Here is a 15,905-nt window from a genome sequence, read left to right as displayed (position 1 = left end):
CTCCATCAAATGTTCTCTGTGTAAGAAATACACTCATCATGACTGCTTGGGATTAACCGAGCAATTTATTCAATACCTGGAATCATCCAATGAGTTTCCATATTACTGCAATTCATGCAAACCCAAACTGGATCTGTTGGAAAGAATTGATACCATTGAAACCATAGTAGCATCCCTGGACGCATGCAAACCCAAACTGGATCTGTTGGAAAGAATTGATACCATTGAAACCATAGTAGCATCCCTGGACGCCATAAAAGAAAGAATATCCAACCTTGAAAAAAAGAAACAACGCAAAAACTTGAACTTCCAATAGCTACAAACCACATCTCTACCCAACAACCACAACCCAATCCAAAACCCAATCCACAAATAAACACAACCCAGACAAATATTGATATCCCAATCCTCATCAGAGAAGCTGTTGAGCGTGAACGGAAACGTCCAAACGCCATCTTATTTGGTCTAGAGGTCACCAATAACAATGATGACATCACAACTGTCCGAAACATCATCAGGGATTATCAAGCATCAACCATCTCCGCTGATGAAATACTTGACATTTCACGCATTGGCCGAGAGCTCAATAACAGTGACGGCTCTGTAGCCCCACGCCTGTGCAGAGTCATTTGCAAAAATGAAACAAGCAAACGTAAATTCATTTATACTATAAACTCACTCGCCAAAACCAACACCAACCATAAGAACCTCTGTTGCCGCCCTGACCTAACCATACAGCAACGTGCCCGCTCCCGTGTACTCCGCATTGAACTCAAAAACCGTCTAGACAATGGAGAGAAGGACCTGTACATTGACTACCATGCTGACTATCAAAAGTAAGCCACGCAACCCAATACTCAGCTTTTACCCTCAACCACAACCCTACCTCAACCGATCCACCATCACCCAAGACTAGGCACGCACGCCCCCAACTACCTCAATTCCAACTACTGCCGGCCTTAAATGCAAACTACTCAATGCAAGAAGCCTCGTGAATAAAATACCTGAATTTCTCATCCTCCTAAATATGGCTAACTTTGACATTATATTTGTCTGTGAAACATGGCTCAATGCATCTCTCCCCGACTCCATTACCACAGTAAGAGACTATCATGTTTACCGATCAGATCGTGAAAATCGTCGAGGAGGTGGTGTTGCTATCTTCTATAAAAAATCCTTACATCTAAAAATATCCAAGTTACCCAGGAGCTTGCTCTTCCTGAGACCATCATCTGTGAACTATCCTTAAATATCACAATTCGATTCTTACTATGTTACAGAGCACCTGATTATGACATCGAACATGTAAACAAGCTAAATACATTACTAACATGGGCTGCATCCTGCCCATACCCTTTTATCTTTCTTGGTGATTTCAATCTACCTCATATTGACTGGACCCTAAATGATTGTACAACTGAAATCATACACACAACCTTCTACAATGCTACTACAAATCTGGGACTGGAACAACTAGTAACCAACAACACTAGACTAAACAACTGCCTCGATCTCATCTTCTGCAATAGTTTGAATTTAATTTACGGAATACAAACTAAAGAACCCTTTTCCAGTAGCGACCACAATATGATTGACTTTTGTCTCAACATACGTCCACACAAAAATCACCACAATGATGTAATTCCCAATTGTAACTTCAAAAAGGCAACTATGATCTTATACACAACGATCTCTCATCCCTTGATTGGCAATCTCTATTCACTGGATGCAATACTGTTGAAGACCATTACAACATATTTTTACTTGAAGTCAAAAGAGTCATCAAACTATATGTACCAACAACAACTCCCAAAACAAAACAAAAAAGCAGATTACCCATATCAATAAGGAAACTTCAATCCAAAAAGAGATCACTCTGGCGGAAAAACAAATCTGGTCACGTTGCCAATTTCAAAAACCGATACAAAAATTTATGCCACCAGATAAAGACTGAATGCACCAATTATCACATTAAACAAGAGGAAAACCTTCTAAGCACCAATTCCACCCGTGCTTTTTACAATTTTGTAAACAACAAACTAAAGACTCAAGGTCCATCCCTCCCTTGATAGGACCCGATGGTAAAGACTGCAACGACGACACCATTAAAGCCAACATCTTTAACACATTCTTTGGCTCAGTATTTGTAAACAGCAATGGATCATGCCCAGTATTTCCTAGCCGTACCACAGATAACAACAATGATCTAATACATATCGATTTCACAGAAGACAATGTTGAAAAAGCACTACGCAACCTAAAACCATCTCTATCTATTGGACCGGATGGAATATGTGCCTACTTCTTAAGAAAGCTATCCACTGCCATAGCCAAACCTCTAAGCATAATCTTTGAAAAATCTTTCAGAACCAGCTCCTTGCCTAACCTATGGTCACAAGCCACAGTCATCCCCATCTTCAAAAGGGAGACCCAAGCCTAGTTGAAAATTACAGGCCAATCTCCTTATGCTGCGTCACCTGTAAAGTCATGGAATCAATTATTAACCAATCCATCATCCTTCACTTAGAGACAAATAACCTACTCTCCAATAAACAATTTGGTTTCAGAAAAAAACTATCCTGTAATCTGCAACTCTTACACTGCAAAAACATATGGACGACACAACTCGACCAGGGCAAAGCAATAGACGCAATCTACATAGACTTCTGTAAAGCCTTTGATTCAGTGGTACACGACAAACTACTCCTAAAAATAAAATCCTATGGTATCTCTGGACAACTGAATAACTGGATAGAAACATTCCTGTCAAACAGACAACAAATGGTCAAAATCGGGAGCGTACTATCAAATCCAGTACCTGTCAATAGTGGTGTTCCCCAAGGCAGTGTTCTAGGACCAACTCTCTTCATACTCTACATAAACGACCTCTGTGATCATATTAAGAGCAATTGCGTTCTCTTCGCTGATGATGTAAAGCTGTTCAATACCACAGACAATACTGCTACCCTACAAAAAGATCTTGACTATGTATCAGAGTGGTCAAACAAATGGCAACTTCAAATCTCAACAAATAAATGCTCTGTCTTACATATTGGCAAAAAAATCAGAAAATAAAATACAAGCTGAATAGTCAAGATCTTGTTGATGACTCAAGCTCTGTAAAGGACCTTGGAATACTCACCTCTAATGATCTAAGTGCTAGAGCCCACTGCAACTACATAGCCAAAAGGCATTAAGAGTTGTTAACCTAATCCTACGTAGCTTTTTCTCTGGTAATATCACACTACTAACCAGAGCATACAAAACATTTGCTAGACCAATACTCGAATACAGTTCATCAGTCTGGAACCCACACTACGTATCTGATATTAGCACAATTGAGAAAGTCCAGAAATATTTCACAAGAAGAGTTCTCCACTCCTCTACTCGTTGTAGAATACCTTATGCCACCAGACTTGAAATTCTAGAACTTGAAAACCTTGAATTACGCCTGTCTTCGGTCTGACTTAAGCATGGTATATAAAATCATACATTGCAATGTCCTACCTGTCAATGAATACTTCAGCTTCAACCATAACAACACAAGAGCACAAAATAGATACAAACTCAAAGTAAACCGCACCAAACTTGATTGCAGGAAATACGACTTCAGCAATAGAGTGGTCAATGTCTGGAATACTCTACCCGACTCTGTAGTTTCTTCCCCAAACCCCAAAAACTTTAACCTTAGACTGTCTACTATTGACCTCACCCCTTTCCTAAGAGGTCTGTAGGGGGCGTGCATAAGCGCACCAACGTGCCTACCGTCCCTGTCCTATTGTTTCTCTTATTCTTTTATTTTTCTTATATGTACCCATTTCATGTATTCACAACTATGTATACATTTATACTTATTATCTTGTAAACAATTGGCAAATCAAATAAATAAATAAATAAATAAATAAATCTATCTATCTGCCATCGGCTCACTCAGTCTCTCAAATATGCTTGCCGTGAGTCTGCACTGAATAATAGAACCTTCGGTCCTAAGGGAGGTTTGGCTGTGCTTAAAAGCAGAGGCAAAGATCTAAAGGCTACCTAGAAAGCAAGAAATCCAACCATTTCCTGCTTCCTAGCTAATCTAAATCTCCTGGCATAGCAGAACACCTGATGGTCGGAAAAAGGAAAAATAGCAATTTAGCAGGCAAGTTTGCCGGATAAGGAGTGAGTGGGCAGGAAGGGTTCCCACGGGCTATGTGGGTGGCATAGCCTTGGGTTTCTGCACAGTCTGGATTAATTGCTTGGGGGGGTGCTCTGGGGGGTGAGATTTCTCTGCAGCCCACCAAAATTTTCTCACAGCCCACTGTTGGATCGTTGGTGACCACTGTTCTAGGTAACACACATAGACTTCTGTTGTCTTGATTTCTCTACAAAAACAAGCTGGTGGGATATGTTGAATTGAGAGAATGACAGGAACAAAGTCAATAGTGAACAATCATGATCAATTGTGGAGAAACTTATGTGAGCTCAGCCAAAAAAACTAACACACATTTTATCCTCCTTAGAACTCTTCCTTAAGTACTGTGAGTCTCAGCTCCCTAAGAATGTTCCATGCCAGGGTTCAAAGAAGGCAGACTAAAAACTGTTCTATTTCAATTTTAATGAAAATGGGTGTGATTTGTTCTGTTCTAAAGCATGAACTTTTCTGTAACTCTCACTTTATTCTGCAAAATCTCTGCACAAAGAACATTACGAGTTTGTATGATTTCTATGAAATCTATGGAAATAAAACATCAATGATCCATAACTGGATCCCTGTGTTGTTTTCCTTTAGAGCACTTCACCATTTGTGTATTTTATAACATCCCACCAGGGGTGAAAATTCCAACATTAATGGAAAATATGAATCCCAATTTTCTGATCTCTGGTCTGGATGAAAAATTTAGCCTAACACTTGGCCCCATGGGAATCCACCAAGGAGAGCAAATGATGAAATGCAAACTCTGTCACTGTAGGTGTGGAGTGACATCACCAACCCTTCAAAAAAGGTCAGAGCTTGTGTCATAATGGAGCAACACAGATCTATTTCTATTCAGCTTGCTTTTTACTCAAAGAATTGTAATATCACTGCCATCATCAATGAATTAAAACTTGGTAGGCATCATACCTTACCTGTCCAGTTTGACACTTTTCCTTCTGGGCATGGAAGGCAATCATAACAACAAAATGGCTTTCCTTCCTTCTTGGTCTTGCTGTGACCTTTATGGCAGGGTTCATTACACAAAGAACGAGGCTGTACCTGTGTGCAATGGGAAATCATAATTGCTTTTATTTTCTTAGTAGAACCTTCTGAATAAATGGGTAAAGTACAGTATGTAAATCTTGGGTTGAAACTGGTATACCAATATAACTTTATTTCTAATTAGGCAGCCATGGGAAGTAATGTTCACAGGTCTCTTTAAAAAAGTTCTTATTATCTAAATACAAAAATCTAAAAAAAAAATGGTAAAGCATACACACATGTATAGTAGATGAAAAAAAGGAAGATGGCATAAACTGACAAGCATAAATACTTAGAACATTCTAACAAGAGGCATTGCTTAGGGCAGCACCTCTAAAACCATATTCATTATTCTAGTATAGAGGTCCTCTGAGCTGTGGCCCAGTAATGGTGGGCTAGAATGCATGCATGCTCACACAACTCCATTTGCACAAGTAGCAAGCACATGCACCCACTGCTCATGCAAATAGAGCTGCATGCACAAAAGCCTGCTGCACAAATGGCACCATCCCCTCTCCCCCACCCCATTGGGCTGCAAAGCTGGAAAGGTTGGCAACCATTGTTCTAGTATATAGAAATCACCCTTATAATATGCATCAATAGTAAAGAAGAACTTGGGAAGCTCCCATATCTAGATAACCTAATCACCACAACTGAGAACAAGCAAGTCATGTAGCACTGCAGAAACCCAACCATACAGAGATCCAGCTACATAAAGACTCCAATTATAATCCTAGTCAGAAGAGAAGCAGGATCAGAATGGTAGACAACCATGCCAGATGTATTTGCAAGTCTAAGAAATTATTTGAGTAATTAAGATAACTTAATCTATCCCAACATGAGTCCCAAATGTTGGAAATGTAAAAAAGTTGATGGTACATTTTATCACATGTGGTGGTTATACCCCAAGGCCAGGATTTACTGGATTCAGATTAAAAATTGGTTACAAGAAATCACTGGGTATCAGATTGAGCTCAGACTGGAAACCTTTCTTTTGGGAATCATCAAAGAAAGATTACCGAAAGAAGTAAAATATTTATTGTTACATATTACAACAGCCACCAGAATAGCCTTTGCGCATGTATGGAAAACACCAAATACCCCTAATGAAGAACTAATAATACCCAAAGTAACAGAAAGTGCTGAGATGAATATGTTAACAATGTAATTGAAAAAAAAAAGATGACTCTGAATTCTTTTCAATTTGGAATAATTGGTATAAATGGCTAACAAACAGAACTAAGAAGTGATACAAAAAAATTAATTGAAACAACCCTTAAGAAAGTAATACAAAATTTTGTAAATTATATAAAGATATAAGAATAGTGATTATAGTTAAAGCTATTATTTAGTAGTAGACAAATATAGTATAATGCATTATGATATTTAAACTAAAAACCTGTATAGATGCCAAGAACGTTGTTGATACCATGATGTTTTACAATGTAACAAAGAAAATTTAATAAAAATATATTTTAAAAAAAGATATCTTAATCAGCCTCTGTGTACTAATGGATGCTCTGCTATAGAGATTGACACTTAGTATGACACTTAAGCAGGAGAATAATAATAAATACATTCATACCTAATAGGAAAGGTAACCATGAGCCATGGCAGCACAGTGGTTAGAATGCAGTACTGCAGGCTACTTCTGCTGCCTGCCTGCAATTTGGCAGTTCAAATCTCACCAGGCTCAAGGTGGACTCAGCTTTCCATCCAGGAGTGGGATTCAAATTTCTTAACAACCGGTTCTGTGGGCGTGGCCTAATTTGTGGGTGTGGCTTGGTAGTCATGTGACTGGGGTGGGAGTGGCTTGCGGACTGAGCGTGGCTACATGGTCATGTGACTGGTGTGGGCATGGCTACATGGACATGTGATGGGTGGGCATGGCCATGTAGCTGGCAACCCAAATTTAAGTGGTCCTCACTTAATGACCAGATGCTTGCTTAGTGGCCAATTGCTTAGCAAGTGCTTTTTGCCAGTTTCCAAGGCCTGGGGAGGCCCAGGCAAGGCCCAGGCAGGTGGCCATGTGGGTGAAAATCCAAATTTAAGTGATCCTCACTTAATGACCAAGTGCTAGCTTAGTGGCCAATTGCTTAGCAAGTGCTTTTTGCCAGTTTCCAAGGCCTGGGGAACCCTGGAGAGGGCAAGGCGAAGCTCAGGCAGCTATGGGGAGGGCTGCAGAGGGCTGGGCGAGGCCAACTCAACATCACTTCTTTGCCCTAATGACTAAGTATTAAAAAAGATATACCAACACAAAAAGTAGTTTATTATGTCATATCTTTAATGCTTAAATAATAAAAAGGTATACAAAACTATATTGTTACATTTTAAAATATTAATCAAAAACTATTACATAACAAAACTTTACAAAAAACAAAACTTATTTAAAGTACTCCCAAATTGCTTTTCTATTATCATCCTGAGTTACAGTTTTCTTGTTTTTAACATGAGCATCATCATCTGTGTGATCATGTGCCCGTAACCACTTCTTTACTATAGGAACAGGGTCCCATTCTTGCAGAGGTAAGCCAATTAGACTGATGGTCAGGAGGTTTGTAATATTGGAAACTGTAAGGCGACTTCTGGCTTCTGAACATATTATGTTCATCTGCGAGAAGCCCCTTTCTGCCTCTGCTGAACTGACTGCAATAGTTTTAATAATATCTCTAGCCTTTTTAATGCTGCAAGGAATTGTATAATTTTTAGAATCTTTTAGTACCTTTTCTATGAAATCACGATAATCATTAATATTGATTTCATAATTGAAAATTTGACCAATTGTCACCAATTGTCCTTCAGCTGCTCTCCATGGAACCACCACTTCTTCAATGTTTCAATAATCTGGCTCCAAATAATTTAGACATTTTAATTGATCAATGTCTTTAAATTGGCAGCCTGTTTTTTTTTTTAAACAAATTTTATTAATTTTTAAAAGCATACAAAACATACAAGATAAACATAAAACCTTTTTTCTAAAAATTTCTAAAAATTATTTGAAAGTTTTACATTAACACATTTCCTTACAATCACATATTTTCCCTTTCTAACTTGCTTTATTTTCTTCTATCTTTCTCTCCACTGTCCTTTTCTAGCCTTTCTCCAAGGTTTTATTAGCTCATTCAAACATAAACACATAAGAACACAAAACATATAAACATTAAAAAAAAAACATCTTTTCTGAAAGTTGCTTAATCCCGGTCAAAACTCTTTGTACAGACACCAACTCAAATTCATATTCATTTTATATGCCATTCCATATCTTATTACCATTTTCAATTTTTTATATAGCTTCTTCTCTCTCTTAGATTCTCTTAATTTTATTTTATTTATCTCATCTCAATTCAAATCATAGTATTTAGTATTCTTTGTCTGTTTATCCAGCTATCGATTTATCTTTCTTCTTTAAAAAAAAAAAAAAAGCTTCTCCTGTACACTAATTGAAGTATGACGCCTTTACCTCTTTCCCCTACAGTTATAATACTTAATATAAAATACCTAACTTACATTGGGATTCTATTTGGTACATTCTAAAATCATACAATATTATCAATACCAATACTAATCTATTCATTAATATTCATATTCTTTTATATCATAAACACTTAGCACATTACTTTTCAATTAATTAACATACTTTTGTGGGAGCACCTATTTTCCATAATTATTCCCCCCCACATCACATATTTTAAATCATTATTTCATTAAGGTATTCCTGCTTCTCCTACTTCAAATCTCTCCTTTCAAAAAAAAAAAATTTCCACTGAAATAACACAATCTAATTAATATTGACATTCATTTGTATCTTTCTCTCCAACTCCTTTATATCTTAACCATTTTATCCATTTCAATTAAATAACATGCCTTTTGGGAATACTTATATTTTCCACAATTATTCCCCCCCACATCATATCTCAAATCCTTATTTCATGAAATGTTCCCTTTTCTTAAGACAAATTCCACTAAGTTATATTAAACATTTTATCACACTTTAAATTACACATTATTTCCAACTTTCTAAAATTATTTCTAAATACAAATTTAAAAACAATCTTATGAACCTTTAGAATCCCTTTATCAATAAAGTTTACCCATTATCTCTAAAAATCTCTTGTTTCTTTACATCTTGCTCTCTACTATTGAGGCTTCTCGTCCCTTTCTCCCTTGCTTATTCTTCTCTCTGTCCTCTTTACCCCTTTGCCTCTCCACCTCCCTTTTTTCTCTGCTTTCCTCCTTTCTGTTGTCTTCTAACATAATATCTCTTTTTCATCTTATTTTTCTCTTTTTGATTGCTTTTATAGGTCTTAAAATCTCTTTTTCCTTTTTCTCTTTCTCCTTTTCTTCCCCAGCCAAAGTCACTTGTTCATCAAAAATGGCTTCTTCTTTATCCCAGTTGTTCTGTTGTCCATTCAATTTTACATAAGTGTAGACCGCCATTTCTAAATACTGAAAAAGAGTATCAAAAACGTCCTTCCCTTCTTGCTTTTCTTTTTCATATTTTTGATATAAAAGTTTCAATCTGTCCACAAGTAATGCCATTATAAAGAGAAAAAGTTTTCCCAGACAATCACCCATGTGCTTTTAATCAGAGATAATTCTCAAAAGTGGTAAAATCACCAAGCAATCCAAGTAGGTTAATTCTTTTAAGCACTTTCTCCTTCACTTTCTCTTTCTGGGATTGGAGTTTGATCACAAAGTTCCATTTAATATATATCTTTCAGAAGCCTTGTTAGTATTTATAGCTCTTTAAAAATTCAGGCAGTCTTCTCCTTATTTTCAAATTCCAATCCAATTTTTCCCTCTCCCTTCCCACTCACAGCAAAAAAAAAATTTTTTTAAAGTCTTTTTTTAAAAAAATCATTCAGAAATCTTATCTCTTCAGTATTTAATTACCTAGATTTTCAGATTTCTCTTGTTATTCCATCCGCTGTCACGTTAGGAAGGAGAGTGAAAGAAGAAGAAAAACTTTCCCTTTTAGAATTCTGTACGCAGCTTGTAACTCTCTCTGGAAACAATGTAGCAACTTCTCCATAGCAATTTTCAAGCCCCAGGAAACTTTCTTATCCCTTGGCAACTTTATCCCGGTCCAGAAACAACTCTCATGATTTCCCCGATTTTCTTCCTCCTGCACAATCTTGTCCGTTTGCAGGTTTCTTCATGGCGGCCATTGCTGACCGCCCAAATTGGCAGCCTGTTTTTAAATGTTCGCAATCCATCAATCTTTTCTTCAAATTAGTTATAATACTTTGTATAAGTTTTTCATGAGGAAGTCCCACAAATCGATGATTTTGCATAAAATTTATATTTTTAAAGGTTTCTGAAGTAATTAATTCATCAACCTTATTTTCATATGAACCCTTTTCCTCTATAAGCATTTCAAATGATCTAATTGATCTTAGAACAAGTTTTTCAGCCTTTATAATGTCTTTGTTTCTCATTTGCAATGCTTTAGAAAGGAGAGATATTTCAGTTAGCCCATCAATAATCAAGGCCAAATCAGTGAGAAAATATGAGTTTTCAAGATGGGCAGCCATACTGGAGTATGTTTTATTTGAACAGAGAAATTGTTGGATAAGCCCGCCACACAGCTAGGGTTGATCTTAAACTACAGGCAACCCATCTTGCTCCAAAAACTCTACCAATTTTTATAATTTCAATCTCAAGTTATTCGGAAATTTTGTTAAGTTCAATAAGGTTCTTATTCAATTGATGGAAAATAGAATATATTTTATCAATAAAAATTTGAAAATGATTAATTTGCTTTATTTCCCTAATAGAATCATCTAAAACAAGTTGCAGACGATGGTTTAAACAGTGCCATATTATAATATTTGGAAACTCTTTGGCTATTCTAGTGCTTACCCCAGATTTTCTCCCAAGCATAACACTGGCTCCATCAGAGAAAAATCCAATTAAATATTTTTCCAGATAGTTTCTATTAAACCCAACTTTATTCAAACTTCCTATAACTGAACAATATATCGTCTTTGCATCTTGTTTATCTAATTCTACTAGTTCAAGGAAAATTGTTGGTGAGAAAGCTGGACCCTCAACTTTTAAGTACAATATAAGAACTGGTTTGGAAGGTATTGTTGAGGCATCAATTATCAAACAGATTTTGCGAGTTTTCTCAATAATTTTGCTAAATAAATGTTTCCTTTTTTTTGAAAACAATTTTATTGGTTTTTAAAGACAAACAAAAGCAAACAAAACATAAAAACATCCAGCCTTCTTTCATAAATATACAAACAGTATGTCGGTTGGTTTACCAGTCTTTTGTGCATCCATTTCATACTCTCAATTACAGTTACATTGCATGATAACTCATATTATCAATCAAAGATTAAATACACTAGTATCACTATTAAACAATCATTTGACTATAATTTTATTCATTCATATTTTGTGAGATAACTATAATGTACTTAATTTATTTTATAACAATTCATATAATCCTACCAAATCTATCCTAAAAACATTTTATAAATATGATTTCAAAGAAAAGAAATATATCTTTATATATTCATTATTTTCTGAAATTCTAGATATTCTATTATTGTATTTTATTATCTAACCATTGATAGAAAAGGTCCCAAATTTTATAAAATTGTTTATCTTCTTGTTCTCTAATTTCAAATGTCAATCTACTCATTTCAGCACATTCCAATATTTTCTTAATGATTTCTTCCTGCAATTCTCATTTTTCCAATTTTTGGCAAATACAATCCTAGCCGCTTTTAATACATTTACAATCAGGTATTTCAAATCTTTACTATATGTATCAGGTAAAATTCCCAATAAAAAAATCTTTGGTTTCAAGTCTATGTGTTTCTTTGTCATTTTTTCCAACCACATGCGAATTTTAGTCCAATATTTTCTAGCGTCCTCACAAGTCCACCACATATGGTAATATGAGCCAGGTGTCTGATGACATTTCCAACATTTTTCAGATTTATTCTTGAACATTCTTGCTATTCTTGTTGGGGGAAAATGCCACCTGTAAAACATCTTTTACAAATTTTCTTTATAGGCTGTTGACATTGTCATTTTATAATTTTGAGGCCACAATTTTTGCCATTTCTCTAAATCAATCCCATATCCAAAATTCTTCCCCTTGTACCATAGAAAAGCATGCCAGCCCAACAACAAATCATGTCCTTCTAATGCCAACAATATAATCTTTCTTAATGTTATCCATTCCTTGGCCCACATCAGATTTGCAGCTTGATAGTACAACTCGCAATTAGGCAAACCAAATCCTCCTCTAATTCTAGCATCTTGTAAAAGTTTTAACTTTATTCTCACTTTTTTGCCTTGCCATATATACTTCAACACAATTTTATTTAAATCTTCAAAATAGTCTTTTCCAAGCCTAATTGGTATTGTTTGAAACAAATATAAAATTCTGGGTAGGATATTCATCTTGATTGTTGAGATTCTCCCTATTAATGACAATTGTAGATTTTCCCATTTCATCAAATCTAACGCTATCTGTTGTTTAAGTTTAATGTAATTGTTCTCTTTTAATGTACTACATCTTGATGTCAAATATATCCCCAAATACTTAACCTTATTCGTGACTTGAATTTTCAATAGGTCTGCCAGTTCTTCTCTTTGTCTTAGCAGCATATTCTTTGTCAAAATCTTTGTTTTATCTTTGTTTATTTTCAAACCAGCCACCTCACCATATGTCTCTATCTTTTCCAATAGTTTTGAAGCTGTTTCTAAGGGGTCTTCCAAAATAAAGGCCAAATCATCCGCAAAGGCTTGCAATTTAAATTCTTCCTTTTTGATTTTCATTCCTTTTATACTTTTATGGTCTCTAATATTTCTATTCAACACTTCCAAAGTTAATACAAATAGCAAAGGTGATAGTGGGCATCCTTGTCTTGTACCTTTTCTTATATTAATAGAATCTGTGAATTCTCCCTCTATCATTACCTTTGCTGTTTGCTTATAGTATATGGCTTCTATTGCTTGGATAAATTTTCTGGCAAAACCCATCTGTTCCAATAATAATAACATGGATCTCCAATTCACATTATCAAATGCCTTTTGGGCATCTAAGGATATCAAAGCCATTTGCTTTTCAGGATGTGCCTCGTAATATTCCAAAGTGTCCAGGATTACTCTCATATTGTCTTTGATTTGTCTCTTTGGCAGAAATCCATTTTGATCTGGATGAATAAAGTTATTTAAGTGTTTTTTAAGTCTTTCTGCCAAAATTGAGGCAAAGATTTTGTAGTCTGCATTTAGTAAAGAAATAGGTCTATAATTCTTGATTTGCAATGGATCAGCCTCTTCTTTTGGAATAAGTGTAATATAAGCTTCTGACCAAGTTTTAGGTATCATCTTCTTTGACATAACTTCATTCATGACTTCTAGCAATGGAATGCTCAGCAATTCTTGTAGTGTTTTATAAAATTCTGCCAGAAGATGAGCTGGACCTGGTGCTTTTCCATTATTTTGCTTCTTAAGTGCTTCAGTTAATTCCATCATTGTTATATTACTTTCTAACATTTTTCAGTCTCTTTAGGTATCTTAGGTAGATTAGCATTCTGTAGATACTGTTTGACTTTTTCCTCATCAATATTCTCTTGCTTATATAGTTGCCCGTAGAAGTCTCAAATAATTTCCTTTTTCTCTTTATTTCCATAGCAAACTTGGCCTTGATCATCTATTAACTGTAATATTTTCCTTGATTCTTTCTCCTTTCTCAATTTGTATGCTAACCATCTACCTGGTTTATTTGCATCTTCAAAGGAGTTCTGTTTAGCACTTCTAATTTTCTGTGCCAATTCTTCTTTCTCTATTTGACCCATTTTATGTTTGATTATGTCCAATTTTAGTTTAATGTCTTTTTTCTGTGGCGTTTTCTGTAATTCTTTTTCAAGTCTTTTATGCTCATCTTCTAAAACTTTGGTGGCTTGCCTTTTCCTGATGTTCTTTTTCCTTATATAGTCTATTATCAAGCCTCTAGCATATGCCTCCATTGTGTCCCAGACATTCTGAATTGAAGTATCTTCTTTTTTATTTTCTCTAAAGAAAAAGGCCAATTCTTTCTCCATCCATTGTGTAAAGTCTTTTTCCTTTAAAATAGTATTATTTAGCATCCATCTCGATCTTCTTTTTTGTCCTTTCCATTTAATTGTCATTGGATTGTGGTCTGCCCAAGTACTTCTGTTGAGATCCAAATCATATCTATTCTGGACCATGATAAATGTCTATTTGAATAAAAAGTATATTGTTTGGTTTTAGCATTTCTTTCTCTCCATATATCTTTTAAATTTAATTCATCTATCATTTTAAAAAAGGATTTAGGGAGAGTCTTTCTGTTTTGCTTTGTTGTTGCTGCTGTATAGTCCAGTTTATTGTCTACAATTCCATTGAATTCTCCCATCATAACTATATTAACATAGTCCAATCCAATTATTTTCATATGTAATTTTTGGTAGAATTCTTCTTGTTTATCATTCGGAGCGTAAATTGCAATCAGGAGTGTTTTCATATTATTGTCCATTATTTCCACCATTAATACTCTTCCATCTTCATCAGTATAAATCAATTTTGCTGGGATAGTCTCTTTAATGTATAAAACCACTCCTCTTTTCTTACATTGAGTCAAAGAAGTGAATATTTTCCCTAATTTTGGCTGTACCAACAATTGTTCATATTGTTTTTTAATACCGTATTTGCCGGCGTATAAGACGACTTTTTTGCCCTGAAAAAGATGCCTCCAATTGGGGGGGTCGTCTTATATGCCGGGTCGTCTTATACGCTGGCAAATAGTAATTGGGAAGCACTGCAGCTGCCCGCGGCTGAGGCACTTTTGCACACAGTGGAAACGAATCCCGTGAAGCCGAAAAGAGCAGCCAGCCTTCTCCCAGCTCCCAAGGAAACGAGGCTCGCACCGCCCGAGCTCCGCTGAGGTATCCGGCTGGGGCTGTCAGGAGTTGTTACTGCTGGCGCGGCTCCGCGCGGCTCCAGTCCCGCATTGCCTCGGGAAGGGAAAGGCAAAACCAGGAGCCGCTGCTGCCATTGCAAAGCGCCGCCGCAGCTCTTCCTTTTGCCTTTCCTTCCCGAGGCAACGCGGGACTGGAGCAGCATGAGCCATGCCAGCGGTAACACTCCTGACAGCCCCAGCCGGATACCTCAGCGGAGCCTGGGCGGTGCGAGCCTCGCTTCCTTGGGAGCTGGGAGAAGGCTGGCTGCCCTTTCAGCTTCACGGGATTCGTTTCCACGGTAGACAAAAGTGCCTCCAAAAAAAAAAAAGTGCAAAAGTGGAAGGCGTGCGGAAGAGGGGCGAGTATATAACAAACTATATTTTGAGTGGAAATGTTGGGGGTCGTCTTATACGCCGGGTCGTCTTATACGCCGGCATATACGGTATGTACTTTTGTATATCAAATTTTAATTTCTCTAATTTATGAAAATTTTTCCTTCTTTTAATAGCTGAGTTAAGTCCATTTATATTCATTGTAATCAGTTTTTTTTCTTCCATGATTATATTTTGTAATTAGGTTTGGCAGCTCTCGTAGATCTTGGTTCATGTTGTTCTTTGATCTCCACCTGTCCACCTACTGTGCCTTCTTCTTTTTCAGTCCCTATTTGGTCCTCTTGGAATTCAATTAGTGAGATCTCTTTTTCTGCCTCTTCCTCTCTCCTTCCAAAAAATTCTGCGTAG

General features: G+C 36.2%; 2 protein-coding genes across 2 annotated transcripts in view; both read right to left on the bottom strand.

The window, feature by feature from the left end:
- Positions 1-15,905, bottom strand: part of LOC148129247 (vomeronasal type-2 receptor 26-like) — a 723,059-nt gene that overhangs the window by 506,418 nt on the left and 200,736 nt on the right. The gene's annotated exons all lie outside the window — the stretch shown is intronic.
- Positions 1-15,905, bottom strand: part of LOC113428103 (vomeronasal type-2 receptor 26-like) — a 32,959-nt gene that overhangs the window by 3,214 nt on the left and 13,840 nt on the right. Inside the window, exon 5 of the mRNA XM_087947426.1 lies at positions 5,113-5,233. Coding sequence (XP_087803552.1) covers positions 5,113-5,233 — 121 coding nt within the window. The remainder of the gene's footprint in view (positions 1-5,112; positions 5,234-15,905) is intronic.

Source organism: Notechis scutatus, chromosome Z (genome assembly GCF_049901735.1).
Source record: "Notechis scutatus isolate UNSWTSFEM ecotype Mainland chromosome Z, rNotScu1.2, whole genome shotgun sequence".
Classification (NCBI taxonomy): domain Eukaryota; kingdom Metazoa; phylum Chordata; class Lepidosauria; order Squamata; family Elapidae; genus Notechis; species Notechis scutatus.
Note: the sequence above shows the minus strand (reverse complement) of the source record. Positions and strands in the feature narration are given on the sequence as shown.